This window comes from Epinephelus lanceolatus, chromosome 5 (genome assembly GCF_041903045.1).
Source record: "Epinephelus lanceolatus isolate andai-2023 chromosome 5, ASM4190304v1, whole genome shotgun sequence".
Lineage (NCBI taxonomy): Eukaryota > Metazoa > Chordata > Actinopteri > Perciformes > Serranidae > Epinephelus > Epinephelus lanceolatus.
In genome coordinates, this window is record NC_135738.1 from 42,425,208 (window position 1) to 42,448,642 (window position 23,435).

Sequence of the window (23,435 nt, forward strand, 5' to 3'; positions counted from 1 at the left end):
CGGAGGTGTTCTCTGGTCACTGAATAAATTATCCAGAAAAAGAAACGATTGTATTACGATCATCTGTTGAGACCAGAGGCAATATGTTTGTCCCAGTGTGAAGGAACTGCCATTGTCTCACCAAACCAGTAATGGGAGAGACAGGGGATTTTTTAAAAAGCTTTTTTATTTTCAAAACAAACCTGCTAAGAAGGAATGTGATGTGATGATCACTGAAGTCAGAGGTGTAGCTGAGTGGATGTGAGAGGAATGTGCTGTGAAAATGCTGGAAAGTAGAGGGACAAAGAAAAACCTAGAGCATGGATCTGAGCTAAGACAAACTATAGTACTTGGGGCACTGGGCCACGGTGCTCCCAGCTGCACTGACAATACAACGCTACCCAACATTTACTTGCATGACAGATGTTTTTTTTATTGTAGCTTGTGACATTAATGATGGAACTGGTAAACATGGATCAAATGCAGCTACTTTTGTGTTGGTGGTTACAACTATTTGTCTAGTCAAGAGGTCCATTGTGAGAAAGATCTATGGCAAACAATGAGTCAGCCTCAGCCACACCTAATCAGACTGAATATGAACTTACATTGTTGGAGATACATAGCGATAATCCTGTTGTCATGCTGAGCCACCAACCTCAAATGAATTCAGTCCAGTTTGGAGCCAGATGTACTGCAGATCGCTGGTTGTCAGAGCTGTATATATATAGTATATAAGTTATAAATAAGTTTGATCAGATTAAATCCAGGTATATCCATGTTTTTGTGCCTTTAAAAGTCCATGTCAGGTAGCTATGTTCATAAGATTGTATCCATAAGTGTGTCTGGTGTGTTTTGCCAGGCTTTGATTGTGTCATTGCCCTTTGCTACAGGACAACAGGGGAGGTGGTGTCCGGCGTTGTGACCAAAGTGTTCAACCAGCCAAAGGCCCGGGCTAAGGAGCTAGGCACAGACATCTGTCTGATGTACATTGAGATAGAAAAGGGCGAAGTGGTTCAAGATGAGCTGCTCAAAGGACTGGACAACAAGAACCCCAAGATAGTTGTCGCCTGCATCGAGACACTCAGGAAGGCTCTCAGGTTAGTGCTACTTCCTGGTTTATAATTCTTAACTAATCCCTCTATTTCCTCTGTCAGTCCATAATCTGATTAGCAGTTATGGTCAAGCGTCTGCCTGTTCTGTCAACTGGTCCAAGACCAAACTCAGATGGGGTTGAGGACTTCCAAACATTCTTCTCAATCTGTCAAATGTCTCACAGTTCATGTAGAGTAATGTCGAATCTAAATGAAGTATTCAGACTTGAATTTAGTGTCATTATTTTTTTACTGCAAAAGATTAAAGATGATGTTGGACAATGGAAAAACCAAGCCAAGTGCCAAATGCGAGTAGATTTTCCATTTTGCAAGTAAATTTCAGAAGTCTGTCGGCCACACGGGCAAGTAAATGTTTTTTTTTATCACAGTAGTCATGTAATTGATTACTATGCTGAGTCTCCACCGTGTGCTGCTTTCATTTGTGGTCACCATACTCTGCTGCTCCTCTCTCGTCAGTATGAGACATCAGCTGATCTGCTAAAATATCACTTTCTGTTGGCCCGTTGCTAGCTGCTGCCATGCTAAGGTAGAACTAATGGTTATGAGTTGTGCCCATACTTATGATGGTAATGAAATAATAACATGGAGGCTCTTAATTGTCTCCCTGTGAACAGCACATCACAGCTTCACTTCTTTCGTTCTTACCTTTCACCATAAAAGCCCATATACACTGCATCACTGATCACCAGAGGGAACCTATTCACATTCTGAGACTAACCTGGGGGTCCTGACCCCCGCAAGGGTTCACCAAAGCTTCACGTGGGGTCACGAGACTTTGCTTTTTGGGGGTTTAAGAAAACTTTTTTTGTTTTTAAATATATAGTTGATGTATAACTCAGCATTAATTTATTTCTGTAAAGAAAACTAAACAAGTGTCCTATTTTTAAAGTTTGTACTATTATTGAAGATATAAACTTTAAAAAAAACCAACCAGGATGAGGCACGGTGAAGACCTGAACCCAAGGTATATTAACAGAACCTTCCCTCTCTGCAAAACAGCCTCGCCCTGCATTACAAAAGCACACGTTTAAAACTACTATAACAATGGCTAAGAGTCAGGGAGAGGAAAACACTGAATTTGTCAATAAGAAGCCTGTTAAGTATGTATCGTACGAGATACAGAATTTTATTAAAAGTTACTAAAAACAGCAGGAAAACTCTTCTGATGGTCACAGGAAATAATCTACTCAAAATTCATCCAAATGACTCATTTTATACAAACTTCCTGCAGTTATTGTAGTCAGTTGTTCTGCACTGTAAATGCTCATCAGTCTCTCAATGATAGAGAAGGGGTTCTTTAAGGAAAAAGATTGGGAACCACGGCTGTATAAGAGTAATTTTGCTTCAGCTTTTGTTCTGGTCTCTACTTTAAGTTTGTTTTTAGCAAAACACCTTATTATCTCAATAAAATGTACTGAAACAAATATACACGTGACACAAAGGCAGTTTATTATTTTGGCTGGTTAAAAATTATGCTTGTGGATGTACCAGTCCTCTTGGCCGGGGAGTTAAAAGTTAATTTCGGACACTGGCAATAGATATTTGTCAGTAATACAGTTCTGTCCTGGTGCAACAAAATGCTATACTTTCATTTTCTCAGCCTATTTGTTAGCCGTAGGTTTTTCTCATTCTCATTTGTTTATTGTAATTGAAGAAAAAAAACATGTCAGCCATATGTCTAAGTGTGTCAGTTTCGGTGAATTTTGCTTTCGATAGCCTGACACCCATCAACGCATAACTAACCAGTTAATTTGAAGAAAAGCCAAATGATGTGAAGTATAAGAGATTCGGTGACCACCATCAGGTCTCTTCTCAGGTCGCCCGGGTGAGTAAGCAGCTATGTACTGAGCCACAGAACACTTTAGCATTGTTAACTATGTTAGCTTTGCTGGCAGTGCTGACATTGCTAACAGAGCTAACAGTAGTTAACTATGCTAAAGGGGTTTTTCGGCTCAAAATTAAGCCGGCTACTCACTGTGACGACTGGAAAGGAGACTGGATGGTGGGCACAATATTTCCATAGCAGCGGCACCATGGGTCTGGAGGGGGTCACCAGCAGTAATCGCTGATTGAGCAGTGATGCTAGCTAGCTCACTGACTGGAGTGGTGCACAATACAGAGCGGCAGCAGCTAGCTAACCAGTGCAGCATGATAACCTTATTAGCTTTGTGGTGGTACAGTATAGTGCTAGTACTACTACTATACTGGAGTAACAAAGAGTAGCAAAATTAACATGCAGACTGATATGTGTTACTACCAGAAATGTTCAGAGCTGTTAAATATCAATTTGATTATTAATGGCCAAAAAAGTCATATTGGCAATTTAGTATGGCAGTCTTCCATCTCCTGTCAGTGACATTAACCATTTGTCACCTCTTGGTCTGTCATCATCTTCCTCAGTGAGTTTGGATCTAAGATAGTGACATTGAAGCCAGTAGTGAAGATTTTATCCAAGCAGTTTGAGTCCAGAGAGAAGGCGGTGAGAGATGAAGTCAAGCAGCTGGCTATAGAGATCTACAAATGGATCAGAGATGCTCTGAGACCACCACTTCAAAACATCAACTCTGTACAGGTGAGACACGCTCATCATTGCACATCCTTGCCCACCTTTCATATTCGGCTTTCAGAATCAAGTTAAACTAAACAATCCATGCTTGTTCTCTGTCTCTGCAGCTGAAGGAGCTGGAGGAGGAGTGGGTGAAGCTGCCTACAACTCCTCCCAAGCAGACTAGGTTCCTGCGCTCACAGCAGGACCTGAAGGCAAAGTTTGAACAGCAGCAAGCACAAGGAGGAGACCAGTCTGATGGTAGGTTTGACTAGGTAGCAAAACAGAATAACTGTTATAAAAACTTTTTCTTTTTTTGTTTTTTGGAGCTGTAGACTCATCATCTGGTGCTATCTCCTCTTCCGTTTCTCTTTCAGGAGATGATGAGGCGGAAACAGTGACAGCAGTGGATCCATATGAACTGCTGGAAGCTGTGGAGATTCTGTCCAAGATGCCCAAAGACTTCTATGACAAAATAGTACGTTTGTCTAACTCTGTAGAAGACAATTCAAAACCCCCTTTTAAAAACACACAGTCTGTGTTAACTGGCCAAGCCTCGTTGTGGATAGCCTTATAAGGCTGGGGTAGGCAGAAATATGGAAAAGGGGATAAAAAACAAAGAGAGGAAAAAAAAACCCTGCAGAATTTGGAAATGCACCCTCCTCCTTAACCCCCACCCCCACCAGACGACCAGACATATGCACACGCTTAATACAGTAACCCGTGTTTACAGTGTATACACTGATTTATTTAATGTTGTTTCACTGTAGAGTTGCCCTCATTCACTCAGCCCCTCCTTGCTCCACTGTCTCTCTCTTTCTCTATTTATCAAACCACAAATGAGACAAGAATTAGCTTGCTAGCTACCCCTCGGTCCCACCATCCGCTTCCTGCTGCTGTGGTCTGCTTTGCTGGGAGGAGAGTGGGTAGCAACCCCCTAGTGCTGGGTGTCACAGTGGGCTGGAGGCCAGCGGCGGCGCTGGGTCTAACCTGTGTAAAGGCAGCAACAGAAAGTTTGCTGATCCAGGGGCCCCCCAGAGCTTGGATTTGTGCCGACTGGACTGAGGTTGTGGCTGCTGATGGGGGGTCCAGCTCCGTGGCGTCTGCCCACTCTCCTCTTGGTGAGGTGGTGAATCAGACTTTCACTGAAAGGACATGCACAAACAGCTGCATATGTAGAACAGCCAAAAGGAATTCCCTCTCTCTGAAATGACCTGTGACTGGTCAAAGTCTCTTGTCATGAGCTAGATTTTCAAAATCCTGAAAAGAGTCAAGAGGAGGTTTATTATGGGATTTTTGCCCATTGACACCAGAACAAAACTGTGTACCTCAGCTTTAAGTTATCCAAGACAAAATTCCAAGTGAGTTATTTAACCCAGATTCTTCTACTGAGATACTTTAAACTGGAAAATGATAAGTGTGTTTTTGTAATTAAGCTTTTGTGAGATGGCACCTGAAATATTGCAGCAAATTGTGTGCTCTGTTTCTGCAGGAAGCTAAAAAGTGGCAGGAGAGGAAAGAAGCTCTGGAAGCAGTAGAGGCTCTGTCAAAGAACCCCAAACTAGAGAACGGGGACTATGGAGACCTCGTCAGAGCTCTGAAGAAGGTGAAGACTAAGTATATCTCACATTTTCAGTTAGGCAGTCTTAAATTTCTCATCGTAAATAAGGTTTGATGGGGACCTGGTGACTCTGCATCATATACTTACTCGTGTATATTTCAGGTTGTGGGGAAAGATGCCAATGTGATGCTGGTGGCGCTGGCAGCTAAGTGTCTGGCTGGACTGGCCACTGGCCTCAGGAAGAAGTTTGGAAGCTATGCAGGACAGGTAAGTTAAAGCAGTCTCTTTATGTTATGACAGCAGTTTTGTTAACTTTTCATAATTATGTGTCTCAAAATGTTCAGTGAAAAGTTGTGTGTTTTCACTTCAGTGAAGCTATTGGATATATGTAGCTACGGTGGCCATCAGACATTGTAACAACTTTTTGTTTGTTTCTATTTGTGAGTTTTGAATGCCATTAAATGTGATGTATCCATTTTTTTTAATGGTTTGGGCAATTAAATCAAAAGACTAGTTATTTCTTACATCTTCAAGCAGACTGCCAGCACTGCATTCATGTAGGTGGGAATAACATGAATTGAACTTAAAAAATAGATAATGTCACATTCAGGATGTAAACACTATTTGAGAATTTAAGATGTGCTTTTTTTTTTCTTGACACACATTTAACTGTGGTCACGTGACAGTGTTATTTCATGTTTCAGCATCACTGATAACTGCTAAATTAGAGCTCTGTGTGTTTTGTGTTTGTATTTTAGGTGGTTCCAACTATTCTGGAGAAGTTCAAGGAGAAGAAGCCTCAGGTTGTTCAAGCCCTGCAGGAGGCTATCGACGCCATTTTCCTCACTGTAAGTATAGTCTGCATTTGACTGCTTTCTTTATTGTATCTGATACTGAGGGAAGAAAATAAGGGGAGAGAAAGAGTAGGACTTGAATGGACTGTAGGTCGGATTAAATTAAAAAAAACATCACTGTGAGCTTTTGACCTATCCGATGGCCATTTTTCACTATTTTCTAACATTGTATCGACTGAATTATTCCTTGAACAATAGAGGAAATGATGGGCAGACTAATCGATATTAAAAATAATCATTAGTTGTACCCCTAGTTCCCTGTTTGGTTTTGCAGAAGTCGTACCTTACCTAATACCCCCATAACGTTGACTAAAGTAAGCCTTTTTTCCTTAAAAAATCATTCTACAGTTGACTTGACACAAATCTACGAGGCTGCTGCAAATCCTCGTGGACTGATCCTTAACTTAATGACTGTTGTTATTTATAGAGCACTCTTCTACTGACTCTCCAGAACAACTTCTGACATATTTCAGAAGACATCCTTATCTAAGTTGGATAGATTGATGGATTGCTGTTTTTATCTGTTGTTTGTACAGTGTCATATTTAATATGACATCATCTCTTTTTCTTCTTTTTTTTTTCCCAGACCACTCTTCAGAACCTGTCGGAGGACATCCTGGCTGTGATGGACAATAAGAACCCGTCCATTAAGCAGCAGGCCTCTCTGTTCCTGGCCCGCTCCTTCAGACACTGTACACAGGCCACGCTGCCAAAGAGCGTCCTCAAACCCTTCTGTGCTGCTCTCATCAAGGTACACAGCGCCCATGTCAAAATATCTTAACAGCATGATTACCTTTTCCTTTTGGTAATGATGTACATGATGATAAACAGATCACAGTATCACACTGAAATAAAGTTAAAGATATAATATGTACATTTTTTGCACTGAAATATCCAAAACAACTTGACAACGGTTGCATATTTTGTTAGTTGTGTACTTGTGTAAGTTATCTGCCAGAGGATTTCATGAATTGACTTTTAATGCAGTTTTAAGCCACATTTTAACGACACACTTTTTAAAACTTGGTCATTTTGAAGGATTTTTGTCATCTGGCGTCTGGATCTTAAGTAATCAGAGACAAATTGGGCAAACATTAGCGGTGGCTCAGCCCCAGCCCCTGACATGTCAAACAGTGTTGGAGAGACACTGATTTTTAACGTGAAACTGCTTTAGTGTTTTCACCAGTTAAACTTGCAGGGTCTGTTTGTTTTGAAAGGGAAGAGGCCTCTGCGGATAATTTGGCTCCTGGTAAAAACCTCCTGGAAATGAACACTGAAGGAATCCTAACTGGGAGAAACTGACTGCAATGACAGCATTACTCTGTCGTTTGTTATTGTTTTGACTGAGAGACCCTTAGTGGCAGAAAATTACATATTGTGTGCTTAAGATAAAATACAACAAAAAGTAGTTAAGTACTGCTGCCAGGCTGTAGAAAGTAATGTATTAATACTAGAGGTCGACTGATAGTGGATTTTTAAAGGCCGATATAATAAAGATAGTTTGGAACAGGAATAAGCCGATAGCCTATTAATCAGCTGATAACACTCCCAGCCCGGCTTACATTTCAAGGGTCACCTTTTAAAAGCTTTCCTGTACTTCTCTCTTTAACCATCTCAGCAAGTGAACGACTCAGCTCCAGAGGTGCGTGATGCTGCCTTTGAAGCTTTAGGGACAGCCATGAAAGTGGTGGGAGAGAAAGCTGTGAACCCTTTCCTGTCTGATTTGGATAAACTCAAACTGGATAAGGTAAGAATCAGTGAGATGAGGATGATGCTTGTCAGCATGGATGAATTCAAATGAGGAGAAGACTCCCATTTCAGTTGAAATGCACTGCTAACCACTGTTCATTGTTACATGTGTAAACAGATAAAGGAGTCTGCTGATAAAGTGGAGCTCCCTGGAGGGAAGAAGGGTGCAGGAGGAGGTGGTGGTGGTGGCGGTGGAGCAGGGGGAAAGAAGCCAGCAGCTAAAGCTCCTCCTCCTGCTGAAGCTCCAGCCAAATCCTCTGCCCCACCCAGGAAGACCCAAAGTGGTGCTGCCAGCAAGGTATTCTCTGAACAATGCACATACACAAAACTACAAAAAATTTGTTACCTGATTCTACCCCAGTGTTGCTGAGTTATGGACAGTATGACCTGAAGGAACTGTTTCTCCTATCTGCAGCCGTCAGCAGGTCCATCTAAAAAAGGCAAAGCCACATCTGCAGCTGGTGGAAAAACCAAGAAGGCCCCAGAGAGTAAAGAATTCACAGAGAGTGAACTCTCAGTAAGTCTGTCTGCATACTTTTACCTTCCAGTTGAAGCTTTTGTGACAAAGTGTGTCACAGTACTGTGGGTGCATTCAGTATAGGCCCAAATAAAAGATGACCATCACCCCCTTTCCAACATCTGTTTTTTGTAAGTATTTAGTATTGTTTGGAATGTTTCCCCAAGATAATGTTAGTCCAGAGAGGGAGTTCTCATAATATAAACATTTCTTCTGTGAAAAAAAAAAAGGAAAAAGAAATCCTAGCTTATTCATTGTGTTCAGCCAGATACTCATACACTGATGTCAGATGGCCAGAATGATTTGCTCTGTCTTATGTCTAAGTGATTAATGATGACATTCTATGAAACTGTTCATTCTTGGTTCATTTCTGCAGTACACACATTGGGAAACACTACTGAACTTGTTTTCCCTTCAAGACATTTATTTCCTCTGAGGCAGCAAAACATCATATGAAACCTACAGCAACTCCTGTAGGTTGAACTGGGCCTCCTTAACACTTCTAAGGCTGAAAGAACCTTGATAAACAAGCTCCAAGCAATTTGTCAGCCTAGAATGGTGTATGTAGCATGATGTAATGCAAGAGCCTGCATTGAAAGAGAACACCTGCTGTTGTGTGTAAATAAGTAGATGTCCAGTCCTATTACTTTGTCAAACAAAACTTGGCGAAAAAAAAAGTCCTCTTATATCCAGACCTGTACAGTAATAGCGTGTGCCCCCCTGGGAATCTGCAAACCCTTTAATTCTGACAACAGCTGCAGTTACATTGACAATAATACTTGAGTCTGAATATAATCATTGTGGTAAGAGATTATAATATAACTGTGTACATGGTGGCTAAATAAAGCTAGCCAAATATATGTGTTTACGTGCCTCACAACATTGATCAGAATATAACTTTTTTTTTTAGTTGTGCAACTGATTACAGATGTCCCCTTAACACCTCACATGCAGACTTTTAGTAGACGCTACAATTTAATGTTGTACCCTAAACGTCTTGTATGCGTGCTACTGGTACGTCAAGTGACTCCACATTGTAGCCAATATTTTGCTGTCGGAGTTTCTACTGACTTAAATGTTATGTGTCTGTGTGTATGTTGTCAGACTGAGGTGTGTGAGGAGCGTGCAGCAGCTGTACTTCCTGCCTCCTGTATTCAGCAGCTGGACTCAGCCAACTGGAAGGAGAGACTGGCCAGTATGGAGGAGTTCCAGAGGGTAAAATCTCTTTATCTGTTTACATAAAAATGATGGGGCCTGTCATGCTCTGGCATTTGTTCTCAAAGGACACAAACTGATATGCTGTAGTTCATTTCTAGAGGTGCAACTACCTATATATCGAGAAGTAGATTGACGGGAAATTCATCTGCTTTTGATGATTGATAATTTTTTTTTTTTTTTTCAAACAAAACTGCTGAATGTTCTGTCTCTAGCTTCTCACAAGTGAGAATGTGATGCTTCTCTTTGTCACATCAAAGTAAATTGAATATCTTTGGGTTTTGGACTTTTGGTTGAATTAATAAGCTATTATAATACTTCGCCATGGACTGTTGAGCATTGTTATAGGCATTTCTCACTATTTTTGGAAATTTAACAGACAAAATGATTAATTGAGGAAATAATCTGCATATTAATCAGTACTGAAAGTAATCATTAGTTGCATCCCAACTTGGTACTAAAGTACTAAAAGTTTTTCATTTCATAAAAATATCAGTTGCTGAAGTAACGCATATTGAGTGTTTCAGTGTGAAACACTAAAAAGTTTACATTGCACATTAAAGTCTGTTAGAAGCAAAATACTGATGTGTCACTACCTATGAGACAGTAATAAGCAGGAATATTAATGTATGGATTCATGTATGACTTTAGGCTGTTGAGACCATGGATAAGACGGAGATGCCCTGCCAGGCCTTAGTCAGGATGTTGGCCAAGAAACCAGGCTGGAAGGAGACCAACTTTCAGGTAACTATCTCTGTTTCAGCAGCTGAAGTCGGAGCCGACTGACAGTCTGTTTCCCGGAGAGATGTGGCAGCAGCTGCTCGAACTTGGAATTAACAAACTTAAGTGTCAAGATTCACTTTGCAATTCCACATTGTAGGACATTTGGGTTGGGCTTCCACTCATGCTGCATTCATAAAAAAAATATTTATTTTATCAAGTGGGGATTAAAGTGTTTTTAAACCTATTCAGTCGACACTCTGGTACTCTAATCCTCCCTGATGGTAGTAACTGGTACTCAGCGTGTGGCACATGGGATTGGTCTAATATTATCTAGATGACTTCCCTTACATCCGGTATACACTGCAATTTTGGGCTGTCCTGGACAAAAGATGACCATCATGAAAGAAACATGCCGATATCTTTGGTCGCGGCTCTAAAACGGTGGTCCTCCTCCTCCTTCTCTTCCTCTTCTTCAGACTTTGTCTACACACATAAATGCCACTATAGCAAATCCCAATACATTTCATTCATTCAGTTTATTAGATCCATGTCACACAGTGTAGCTGCACTAAACTTAAAATACTGCTAAATCTCACAGTCTGTAGGAGGCTTTAGAATAGCCTGTTTGTAGGTAGACTGTTGGGATGGATACTGATGATTCTAATGTTGTCTCTCCCTTTCATAGGTGATGCAGATGAAGCTGCACATCGTGGCTCTTATAGCTCAGAGAGGACAGTTTTCAAAGACGTCAGCCTCTGTGGTTTTGGACGGCTTAGTGGATAAAGTCGGAGATGTCAAATGTGGCGGAAACGCCAAAGAGGGATTGACTGGTATTGCAGAGGCTTGCTCACTGCCATGGACTGCAGAACAGGTCTGTAGACCGTTTCTCTGGACGGAGGAGAACTAAACCTTTTTTGCTTAAGTTGTCAACATAGAACTTTAATTTACATTTTATTTGAAAATGATTAACGGGCCAGATGATGATAACAACAATGTTGGATATAGTGTATTTACACAGTTTGTGTTTTATTTGTCAGGTTGTGTCCATGGCATTTGCACAGAAGAACCCTAAAAACCAGGCAGAGACTCTCAACTGGCTGGCTAATGCAATGAAGGAGTTCGGCTTTGCTGGGTAATTTACAGTCCTTATTTCAATACTCATTATAAGTTAAAAACATTAAGTTAGAATTGTTATAACTTACTCGTAGTTTCAACAATTCAGCGCATTTTTATCTACAAAATTATAAAATTTGAAAGTGTTTTGGCTCAGGATGATGGACAAAAGATGGTACGACGCCTAAAGGGAATCTGTTGACCTTTGACCTCTCCTCTCTCCAGTATCAATGTGAAGGGTTTCATCAACAATGTGAAGACAGCTCTGGGAGCAACTAACCCGGCTGTTCGCACGGCTGCCATCACCCTGCTGGGAGTCATGTACCTCTACATGGGAGCTCCTCTGCGCATGTTCTTTGAAGACGAGAAGCCTGCTCTCCTCGCACAGATAGATGCAGAGTTTGAGAAGGTAGGGACTCTCTGGGTGGATGAGAGAATACAAAAGGTCGATTTTTCAATTACATTTGTAACAGAAGAAAACAGGAAAAAAAGGGACCTCTTTGCCACTTGGTTGCCCTGACAACAAGTTATGTGCAGGGAATGAGACAGGACAAGGAAAATAAAAGTTCGATGTGTATGTGTCTCTTCCTCACAGATGCAGGGCCAGTCTCCACCGGCTCCATGCAAATTCACAAAGAAAGCAGCAGCAGCAGCGGCAGATGAGGAGGGTGATGATGGTGAGGAGCAGGAAGAAGATGGAGGAGGACAGGACATCATGGACCTACTGCCCAGAACAGATATCAGGTAACCAAATGCTGACTGTGTAGGACACAGCTTTTGTTTAATTGAAAACATGATCTCTGTGGACTCATCTTAAAAGGTCTTTAATGAGATGTTTTTTTTCTAGTTTCTTAATTTATAGCCACTAAATGTCTTAAAGTATTTAATAATTACTTTTTTAAATGATGCCTATACTCTTGAGAAATCACATCAGCCCATATGCTTTAATGTCATATTTGAATATATGAGTGAGAGTGAGGGGGAGGGTCTTGACATTAGCACCTCCCTTTGCTCTTATATTTATAAAATAATATTTCTAATATTATATTATCCATAAGTATTTTTTAAAATGCTTAATTCTTCAGAATAAAAGCTGAGTCAAGAATATTCAGTTGGCATGTGATTGATTGTGAAATATGGTATTTGTTTTCTCTCCCTTTCATGTCTCTCTCTCTTCCCTCCCGTCTTTTAGTGACAAGATCTCGTCTGATCTCGTGGCTAAAATTGGGGATAAGAACTGGAAGATAAGGAAGGAGGGTCTGGATGAGACTGCCGCTATCATCTCAGATGCCAAGTTCATCACAGCCAACATTGGAGACCTGCCTCTGGCCCTGAAAGGACGACTCAGCGATTCCAACAAGATCCTGGTTAGTAAGAGAGCAGACCTGTCCTGCTGTGTAAAGGCTGTGACTGTTCTGCAAATGGCCAGTATTGATCTTTTATTATATATGGTATTAATTTTTGCAAATACACATTTTAATACAACTTTTGGTACTAGAATAATAAAATCAGTTGCTTTTAAGGTCCACTAGATGGTGCAAATGTTTTTTTCCTGGTGAGGTCAGCAGAGGTTTCAGTCAGTGGCATTTGGCAGCAAGTTCATCAAAACAGATGGAGGCACTGGAGAAAGAAATCAGAAATTTACTGTTAGTAATTTAAACCAAACATCTTGACTTATTTTGGATTTTTAACATGGAATTGAAGGGAAGTGTTTTACTCACATGCTTATTGTGGCCTTGCAGAGGGTGTTAAATCTGCCAACAGTTAAGTTTGTCAGGTGTATGCAGCATATCTGACAGGTTTCATGATGGTGTTCTTCACCATCTGTCTGCTTTGCATCATATTTTGCTGCAATAAAACGATTAAAGTCAGATGAACAGACTGAAAACTTTATCTTATGAGGTAAAATCGATGTCGACAAAGTTTCCTTCAGGGAAATAATTTGCATCGCATTGCTGGTCCTCTAGTGATTCCTGCCCCTAATCCAGCACAGCTTTGTTTTAGCATAAGACTACATACAGGTGCTGGTCATATAATTAGAATATCATGAAAAAGTTGATTTATTTCAGTAATTCCATTCAAAAAGTGAAACTTGTATAATGTATACATTCATTCCACACAGACTGATATATTTCAAGTGTTTATTTCTTTTAATTTTGATGATTATAACTGACAACTAATGAAAACCCAAAATTCAGTATCTCAGAAAATTAGAATATTGTGAAAAGGCGCAATATTGAAGACACCTGGTGCCACACTCTAATCAGCTAATTAACTCAAAACACCTGCAAAGGCCTTTAAATGGTCTCTCAGTCTAGTTCTGTAGGCTACACAATCATGGGGAAGACTGCTGACTTGACAGTTGTCCAAAAGACGACCATTGACACCTTGCACAAGGAGGGCAAGACACAAAAGGTCATTGCTAAAGAGGCTGGCTGTTCAGAGCTCTGTGTCCAAGCACATTAATAGAGAGGCGAAGGGAAGGAAAAGATGTGGTAGAAAAAAGTGTACAAGCAATAGGGATAACCGCACCCTGGAGAGGATTGTGAAACAAAACCCATTCAAAAATGTGGGGGACATTCACAAAGAATGGACTGCAGCTGGAGTCAGTGCTTCAAGAACCACCACGCACCGACGTATGCAAGACATGGGTTTCAGCTGTCGCATTCCTTGTGTCAAGCCACTCTTGAACAAGAGACAGCGTCAGAAGCGTCTTGCCTGGGCTAAAGACAAAAAGGACTGGACTGCTGCTGAGTGGTCCAAAGTTATGTTCTCTGATGAAAGTAAATTTTGCATTTCCTTTGGAAATCAAGGTCCCAGAGTCTGGAGGAAGAGAGGAGAGGCACAGAATCCACGTTGCTTGAGGTCCAGTGTAAAATTTCCACAGTCAGTGATGGTTTGGGGTGCCATGTCATCTGCTGGTGTTGGTCCACTGTGCTTTCTGAGGTCCAAGGTCAATGCAGCCGTCTACCAGGAAGTTTTAGAGCACTTCATGCTTCCTGCTGCTGACCAACTTTATGGAGATGCAGATTTCATTTTCCAACAGGACTTGGCACCTGCACACAGTGCCAAAGCTACCAGTACCTGGTTTAAGGACCATGGTATCCCTGTTCTTGATTGGCCAGCAAACTCACCTGACCTTAACCCCATAGAAAATCTATGGGGTATTGTGAAGAGGAAGATGCGACACGCCAGACCCAACAATGCAGAAGAGCTGAAGGCCACTATCAGAGCAACCTGGGCTCTCATACCACCTGAGCAGTGCCACAGACTGATCGACTCCATGCCACGCCGCATTGCTGCAGTAATTCAGGCAAAAGGAGCCCCAACTAAGTATTGAGTGCTGTACATGCTCATACTTTTCATGTTCATACTTTTCAGTTGGCCAACATTTCTAAAAATCCTTTTTTTGTATTGGTCTTCAGTAATATTCTAATTTTCTGAGATACTGAATTTGGGATTTTCATTAGTTGTCAGTTACAATCATCAAAATTAAAAGAAAAAAACATTTGAAATATATCAGTCTGTGTGTAATGAATGAATATAATATACAAGTTTCACTTTTTGAATGGAATTACTGAAATAAATCAATTTTTTGATGATATTCTAATTATATGACCAGCACCTGTATATGTAGACAGTATAAATAATAGATGTTCATTTAACATATTGTCACTTGTTTCATTTGATTGAGACTAATTAGATTACTTTCCTTTTACTACCATTTTCCACATGTAGTTAATTTGAAGTCTCAGTTGGTTTCCCCATTAATTGGCTGTTTCTGGATGAGTCCACTACAACTGAGTGAGACCTTATACTTAGATTCCTGTGAAAATATCCAAGCCATTTGGAAAAGATTCATTCTGCACTAAATATCTGAAGAAAAACTATCTGAACAATAAAGTAACTGGCTGCTCATGTGTCCTTTTTTGTTAATGTTGCAGTAGTTGGCCTTCAGTTTGGGCATAAATATGAGAGGAGTAGTGGAGAGAGCTATGACTTTGCATTTGGATCTTAAATCATCTGTATTGGTCATATTTAATTTTTGCTATGTAATACACAGCTGCATATTGAGGATTTTGCTCTACCTAAAAAAGCTATATGGTTACCCCTAAATTTTACATTTAGAGAACAAAGAAATTGGCCAGATTTTTTTTTTTTTTTCTTGTGAAGGTGTATGATGTGATATTGATTGGATAATTGAAAGCAGGATATCAGTGCTCTGAATTCATTAGTCTAAATGGGAGCAGGGCCAAAATGATCTTGATGTTTTAAGTTAAAGGATTTAAGATGTCCTTTTCACAGTAACAGGATAAAAACGTAAGTTAAAATGACTTATGTTTGTGGTCTCCAGGTCCAGCAGACCCTGACTATCCTGCAGCAGCTGGCTACAGCCATGGGACCTGGACTCAAGCAGCACATTAAAGCACTGGGAATTCCTGTTATTACTGTACTGGGAGACAGCAAGGTACTGGGCACACACACTCAAGTCAGACACACCTGTGTTTCCACATTCAGCAGCTATGACGGTGTAGCATTTACATTGAGATGGACTGAAATGAGCCCTTACAGCACAACAAACACCTTTTTTTTGTTGATTTTGCAACATTAATACTTAGCATCATACATTTTATGAAGTTACAAGGAAAAAAAATAGTTTTTGCAGAAACAAAGTCTGAGATCTACAAAACAAAACAAACTGGAGTATCAACGGGTGAAAAACAAAGTGTTGGGGCATTAGGTATAACATACAACATTAGATTAGCAGTTTACAATTTTATACTTCAAAATGAGAAATGTACAACACAGGCAGAGTGTACTAATGCAGAACAAATAAATGGAAATGTGTAATTACTATTGTTAAATGCATTTTGGAAATGTACAGACTGTATGTGGTGAAAATAGTAAAGTAAATCAGAGGAGAATATGAAAACGTGTCACTCTGGGGACGGTGTCATGTCCCTGACTGTGTGCTGATGATGGACATGTCTCTCTGTTCCTCTGCAGCCAAATGTCAGGGCAGCTGCCATGACCACTCTGCAGGCCTGGGTGGAGCAGACTGGGATGAAGGAGTGGCTGGAAGGAGAAGACCTGTCAGAGGAGCTGAAAAGAGAGAATCCCTTCCTTCGACAGGAGGTACACAGAAGCACATACATTTACTGTCTTGTTTGTGAAAGAAAGTCCTTTATTTGGCTTATTTAGAATAGGAAAAGAAATGTTTGTTGTAGCATCCATGTCATAGACTCATGTTTTGCCATCTCCATCACTCAGGTGCTCAGCTGGTTAGCGGAGAAGCTGCCCACCCTGAGGACAGTACCTGGGGACCTGATGCTGTGTGTCCCTCAGCTCTACGCCTGCCTGGAGGACAGAAATGGAGATGTGAGGAAGAAAGCTCAGGATGCCCTGCCTACCTTCATGATGCACCTGGGCTATGACAAGATGGAAAAGGCTACTGGGAAACTCAAAGTACTGAACCAATAAATTGTGCTGTGGACACACATTTGAATAGACATTTTCAATGCTTGACCCCAGTGATTCATAGCTGTACTGTCTACAGTAATGACCGTCTCTCTCCTCATCTCCCTGCAGTCTGCCTCTAAGGATCAGGTGTTAGCCATGTTGGAAAAGGCCAGAGCAGTGATGCCGGCTAAACCTGCTGCTCCTGCTAAAGCTGGAGGGGGAAAAGGCTCTGCAGAGCAGGGCAGAGCTGCTTCAGGTTTGTATGACATCACAATGAATGACTTTAAGACTGGTTGTTAACGATCACAGTCTCTTATCAAGACCGATTCTCAGTGTTTAACCATATCTGTGCTACTTTATGGTAGTTATACATGTGATGTAAAGTAGGGTTGGGTGCAATAGCTGATGAAATTTTGGATCCAGTTTTCATTTGATAGAATAACTGTAATTGCTAAACTTCGACGTAAACCCATCGTTTTATCTGACCTCATGATGTATGTGCTCATACTGTGCGGACTGATTGTCAAGCCATGACTTGAGCTAGGGCTGGGCGGTATGACAAAATTTTCATATCAGGCTTTTTTTTTTTTTTTTTTTTTTTTTTAAAAAAATATATATATCATATCGGTTTCACGGTATTTGACGGTATTTTGCTTGGGCTCGGCCCACTTGACATGCTGCTATGTTGTGCTATGGCCTATTCAAGTGCTGGAATTTGTTATTTACGTGACAACACAGGCTTCGCTCCATTAGTACCATGCTCGGTTATTAATGTCTTGGACTCGGTTCGGCTTCGGTCAGGAAAATGCGGCCCAAGCCACGCTCTAGTGTGTGTGTGTGTGTGTGTGTGTGCGCGTGTGTGTGCGTGCGTGCGTGCGTGCGTGTGTGTGTGTGTGTGCACGTGTCTGTGTCTGTGCGCGCACGTCAGGGCTCTCTGCGTGATACAGAGAGCGGAGGAGAATTGTAAATGCGACCATGTAGAGACAGAAATGACATGCCGTCATGTAAACAAGATAAATAACATAAGGCTGTTTATTTTGTTTACTGAAAGGACAAGGTATAGACCTGTTCTAGGCCTGGATATGAAGCGTCCGTAGCGCCAAATAATATAACGGTAGTTTCTAAAGAGCTAAGACGGGGAAAAAATAAATAAATTAGCAGCGGCAGTCATATTTCAGTTGCATATAGGGGAAACACTGCTCTTTTTGGTGTGAGTTCTTCTGGGTCATCATGTTCTTCAGCAACACGTACAGTTGCTTCGCTTTCAGAACTCTCTCCGGCAGCCATTCTCGCCTCTAAACTTTGCCCTATGCTCTCACTCTCGCCGGCTCTAGCTCGCTTGTGGTGTGCAGCGGTGAAATGGGTCCCCGCTGAAACACTTTCCCACCATGCACATTCCGGACGTTGTTTGGGCTATTCACCGGTATTGCGGTATATGAACAATTCATATCATAATGAAAATGAATACCGGTTTTCGGTACGACTCGGTATACTGCACAGCCCTAACTCCAGCGTTCACAGTGTGCATATAAGAGACAGTAAAACGGACCGTCAGACTCTTCGGACTGTTCTGGCTATTGACAATTGCCATTAAAGATTTTGGGCTGCGGGTAGGTAAAAGTTTGTTTGCTAGCATTGGAGGGTTCCCAATAATTAAGAGACCAATGTCCCAAAAGAGCTAGAAATTCAATTTTTGCAAAAAACTGGTCAGTCCAGGTTTGACCAGTTATTTCTTACTTACTCACTCACGCACTCAAGTTAGCAGCACCAACAAAGTAGCTGGGTATCAGCTTCACTGTATAATTAATTGAGTGAGATAAGTCTCGAGTTCGCCATCTTGGCCATCGCCATCTTGTGTTTTTTTGGAGCCAGAAGTGACCATATTTGGGCGAGGGGTGACTTTGACTGATAAGCCGAGGACACTACCGGCAGACAGCAGACCAGCCTTGCCCTTAATAATGGGTTATTTTAAGCGTTACTAAATTGTAAATAGGTGAGTTATTTAAAAAAATAATCACGCCTTGTACAGTTTTCATAAAAAGGGAAGTTGGCTTTAGAGACACAAACCATTTTTTGTACTAGGCTGTAAACATGTTTATTCCTGCTGTAAAGTTGGGTGTTTTAACATGGGGGTCAAGGGTGGTTGACTCGCTTCCGAAACCAGCTTCAAGTGGCTTTTCAAAGAACTGCAGGTTTGGGCACTTAAGAGTTGGCTTCGTTTTTCCGGCCTGAAAGCTGCCTCTTGTCCTCAGTGTAGAGCGGGTCACCTAAGAATATCAGGGTTGAATCCATTGCACCTCCCATTCACTTGTTGAAATGTCCTTAGGCAAGACTCTGAACCCCACATTGCTCCTGTTAAAATAGCCAGTGCCTTGATTGGAAGCTCAGTGTGTGAGTTTGTGTCTGCAATGGGTGATTGAGAGCTGAGTATGCCTTTCCTCTGCAGCCTCCAGGCAGCCAGCTGTTGAGGACTTTGTTGACAGTAAACCTGAAGCTAAGAAGGTCCGAGGAGGAGCAGCCGGAAAGAAGGTACGTCGTTTGGACCAACTTCTGTTTTTGATTTCAGTGTGCAGAGACATTTGATATTTTGTTATTCTTTCTACTGCCTAATAGATATTTTGATGGCTGTCTTGCCTAATTAGAATTGGATTTATGGTGCGATCAGGGCGGATTCTACTCCCCATTTATTTCAATAATGAATGGAGAGAAACATAACCGATGTAACCCCACCATGTGTATGGTTTTAAATTTTTAGACACTTAAGAGAGGATCTGTACCTTATCTACACGTCCATCACTCCTGTTAGTGGTTGTGCATATCAAGCATTTGACATTATTTCCTTTTTTGACTATGCACACCATTTGCTTTTTTGTTTTGTTTTTTTAGTTGTCATTTCATGAACATGAAGTGTAAACATGATGTGGTTTCTCTACTCACCCAGCCTCCCTCCCCTCCCGAGGAACCCGTCCCTCCCCCTTCCTCCAAGGACAAGGACAGTAATGCTAGTAAAAAGCCTGCAGGCAAAGGAAAGGCTGCAGCTAGCAGTCAACAGGTAGATGTGTTGCAGGTGTCCTTGTGATGAAACTCAGTCCAGTTTGTTTTTTTACACTTCATCTACACGCTGCTACTTTTTAAAGCTCTAGAGTAAGTGAGTAGCAGACGTGGACGGAGTTTCTCAGTGGACACTTTTTTTAAGCTTGACAGATGTTAACCCCTGTCCAGCTTCTCTCTGCCCTGACCCAGTCGGGTCTTGGCTCAGTCTAATCCTGTGTCTCTCTAATCACTAATACTGCCACTAAATATACAACTGTATCCTCAAATGCACATGGACATACAGTTGTCAGGTGAAATGAGATCTGTGAATTTGTTTTAATCTTTAACCTGTAATAACGAGCTGACATTAGAGAAATCAAAAAGTGCAGTACATGCATGCTCACAGAAATAAAGGGAGAGAGGTCATGTGTCACTTTGAGGTTTTCGGTCACTCCACTGCATGAATTTGTGTTTCTGAATGTGTGTGTTTCAGATTTTGGAATTATATCAGTGATCCTACACTGTTTACGTGTTAACCTGCACTGAGATCTTTTCAGCATAACACTCCTTTGTCTCCTGTTTCTACTGTCAACTCTACACACCCACTACATATCATCTAAATCACACACACAAAGCCCACAAGCAAACATGATTACACACAATGCTAGTACACATCCACAGACAGAGTACTTTTGGTTCACTCACTCTCCCTTACACTATGATGTCGCCCCCCCCTCTCTCAGGGTGCAGCTGGTAAGAAGCCTGCAGCCAAAGGTGTGAAGGATGATGAAGACAGGTCCGGGCCAATCTTCATTCTCATCCCCAATGCTAAGGAACAGAGGATCAAAGAGGAGAAGCAACTGAAGGTATGAGACCAGCTGGAAAACATGTCATGATCCAAGTAGCTCAGTGCAGCAACAGTTACACACTGTATCTGTGAGAGGTTAACTGAAGCTGGAGGAGACTTCATTTGTTTACTTATTAGCCCCTTTTACACTGCCTTACCTACACAAAACTCCCCAGACATACTGTTGATTTCAGTTTAACTCAAAATGTTTCTTTTGTAGATCTTGAAATGGAACTTCATCACTCCTCGAGATGAATATGTTGAGCAGCTGAAAACTCAGATGTCCACCTGCTTTGCGAAGTGGCTGCAGGATGAGCTCTTTCACTTTGACTTTCAGAGACACGTCAAGGCTATAGGAGTCATGATTGAGGTAGTGGTTGGTCTAAACCTACAGATTGTGTACTAGGAGCAGGCTAGTTTTGGTAGTAAAGCCTGCATGTGTGTTTGTGTTTGACAGAGGTTGGAAAGTGAGAGCGACGCCACCATCAGCTGTCTGGACCTGATTCTGAAGTGGTTCACCCTCCGCTTCTTTGACACCAACACCACAGTCCTGATGAAGGTGCTGGAGTATCTTAAGCTGCTGTTTGCCATGCTGAACAGAGAGGACTACCACCTGACTGAGTACGAGGCCAACTCCTTTGTCCCCTACCTCATACTCAAGGTGAGTGCACATCACGGTCAGAATGACAAGAGCCACTGTAAAGCTTTGTTTGCTCACAGTTTCTTCCCTACTTTAGGTCGGAGAGTCAAAGGATGTGGTCCGCAAAGATGTTCGGGCAATACTGGCCATGCTGTGTAAGGTTTACCCAGCATCCAAGGTCTTCCCTTTCCTTATGGATGGAACTAAGTCCAAGAACTCCAAACAGAGAGCTGGTAGGTCTCTACAGACAGAGAGCTACCTGTCATAAACTGCACCAATCTCTGTCCAAACCTATTCTGTTCTACATTAATTTTCTCCCCCTTTTCTTTTCTTTTCTTTTTTTTTTTTTTTTTTTTTTTTTTAAAGGGAAAAAAATGTCAAAATTCTCTGATTCCAGCTACTTAAATTTTGAATATTTTCTGGTTTCTTTACCTCTTTATGACGAGGAACTGAATAATTTTGGAGTAGGCACAAAAACAAGAAATTTGGGGATGTTGTCTTTCGCTTTGGGAAAAACTGATCAACATTTTTCACCATTTTCTGACATTTTTATAGACCAAACAACGATTGAGAAAATAATCGACAGATGAATCGATAAGAAGCCTTTTGCTAACAGGCAAACCAACAAAACAGCTTGCACAAGTAACAAATAGATAATGAACTTTCAGAACTTATCATGTAGTCTTATGGCTTTTCTCACTTCCCTCCAAGGGCACTCCTTTTCCTTGTGTCTCTGTTCAGGCTGAGACGATATGCTTATCTCCTGATTCAATACCATTGTTATACTTGGTGGCCAATTTAATGGTGAAAAAGTTTTCTAACAACATTGTGTCTGTGGTTTCCTCTTGTCCTCAGAATGTCTGGAGGAGCTGGGTTGTTTGATAGAGGGTTATGGGATGAATGTATGCCAGCCGACTCCAGCCAAGTCTCTGAAGGAGATTGCTGTTCACATCGGTGACAGAGACACATCTGTCCGCAATGCTGCCCTGAACACTGTCGTGGCTGTCTACAATGTCTGTGGGGACCAGGTCTACAAACTAATAGGAAATGTAAGATAGAGATGAGACCATTGTCACACATTGTAGGGTGTCAAGTGATTCAACCTTGAAACCCACTCCATACAGTTTTACATTATTCTTTTCCCCATCTTTTCCAGTTGTCGGAGAAAGACATGAGCATGCTGGAGGAGAGAATCAAGCGTTCAGCCAAGAAGACGGCTGCAGCTCCTCCCAAACCGACTGCGACCGAGAGGTCTCAGAGAGAGCACCCTACTAACCCTAATGCCACCTTCCTCCGCAAGCCTGCACAGGAAGACCCCAACAAACTCAAGTAGGTCACCTCAAAACTCAGGGCTGTGGCGTGTGTGAATGTTAGCTGAGTGAAAACCAGTAAGAAAGCCAGTTATTCTTACACACCACAAAATCTTTAATATTGAGGAGCAAAAATTCTGTGTACGAGTGACATGTTCATTTCCAAAGAGCATGACTAAAAATATGGCAGCTAAATTCTCAATAGATGAATAACATTCATTCATTATAGTGTATATTTAATCACACTGGGCATAATTAGGCTTTGATCAATACAAAGACTTTTTCAAAGTGAAAACAAATATCTTAGTGGGCACGTTGCCATCAGTTTTCGTAGCAAATGAAGGCAGTTTGTTTGATAGAATTAGCTGTCTAAAGTTAGCTCTCTGGTTCTCCTGAGCTGGGATGACAGTATTGCATAAATAAATCCTAAAATATGTCTTAGTGTTTTGATGCTAAACAGTTACTTCCTTGCCATAAAATCACTGATATTTCCATTAATAAGATAACATTCACCAACTTTTTTCTGTTGTCACATCGGTTTTGCACAGGCTAAGAAAGCAGGGCTCGAGACTTATGTTGTCCCGTCACCCCGGTGACAATAAGTTTTCCCCTGGGACGCCCTTGGGATGAAAGGAAGCAGTAAACTCACATATTGATGCATCAGGGGACACACCGTATTATGAACAGTATGAACAACAAATCCATGTCGATATTGGCAGGAGGAGAGCTAGTTAACATTTGTTGTTACCAGCCGGTGGCCAAAACTAACTGCTAACA

General features: G+C 41.4%; 1 protein-coding gene across 3 annotated transcripts in view; it reads left to right on the forward strand.

Moving 5' to 3' along the window:
- The window catches only part of ckap5 (cytoskeleton associated protein 5), a 43,568-nt gene that overhangs the window by 7,359 nt on the left and 12,774 nt on the right, over positions 1-23,435 (forward strand). For 2 of the 3 annotated variants that reach the window (XM_033634464.2, XM_078168253.1), the window contains exons 4-33: positions 870-1,076; positions 3,492-3,663; positions 3,765-3,897; positions 4,014-4,114; positions 5,129-5,242; positions 5,360-5,464; positions 5,956-6,045; positions 6,638-6,802; positions 7,670-7,798; positions 7,919-8,098; positions 8,216-8,317; positions 9,422-9,532; positions 10,184-10,276; positions 10,941-11,126; positions 11,293-11,387; positions 11,594-11,777; positions 11,964-12,112; positions 12,561-12,735; positions 15,723-15,836; positions 16,376-16,504; positions 16,640-16,834; positions 16,958-17,084; positions 19,275-19,357; positions 19,770-19,880; positions 20,605-20,727; positions 20,929-21,078; positions 21,166-21,369; positions 21,446-21,581; positions 22,204-22,397; positions 22,505-22,677. In XM_033634464.2, the coding sequence (XP_033490355.1) occupies positions 870-1,076; positions 3,492-3,663; positions 3,765-3,897; positions 4,014-4,114; positions 5,129-5,242; positions 5,360-5,464; positions 5,956-6,045; positions 6,638-6,802; positions 7,670-7,798; positions 7,919-8,098; positions 8,216-8,317; positions 9,422-9,532; positions 10,184-10,276; positions 10,941-11,126; positions 11,293-11,387; positions 11,594-11,777; positions 11,964-12,112; positions 12,561-12,735; positions 15,723-15,836; positions 16,376-16,504; positions 16,640-16,834; positions 16,958-17,084; positions 19,275-19,357; positions 19,770-19,880; positions 20,605-20,727; positions 20,929-21,078; positions 21,166-21,369; positions 21,446-21,581; positions 22,204-22,397; positions 22,505-22,677 (4,230 nt within the window). The remainder of the gene's footprint in view (positions 1-869; positions 1,077-3,491; positions 3,664-3,764; positions 3,898-4,013; positions 4,115-5,128; positions 5,243-5,359; positions 5,465-5,955; positions 6,046-6,637; positions 6,803-7,669; positions 7,799-7,918; positions 8,099-8,215; positions 8,318-9,421; positions 9,533-10,183; positions 10,277-10,940; positions 11,127-11,292; positions 11,388-11,593; positions 11,778-11,963; positions 12,113-12,560; positions 12,736-15,722; positions 15,837-16,375; positions 16,505-16,639; positions 16,835-16,957; positions 17,085-19,274; positions 19,358-19,769; positions 19,881-20,604; positions 20,728-20,928; positions 21,079-21,165; positions 21,370-21,445; positions 21,582-22,203; positions 22,398-22,504; positions 22,678-23,435) is intronic. The other variant, XM_078168255.1, reaches the window with a different exon arrangement.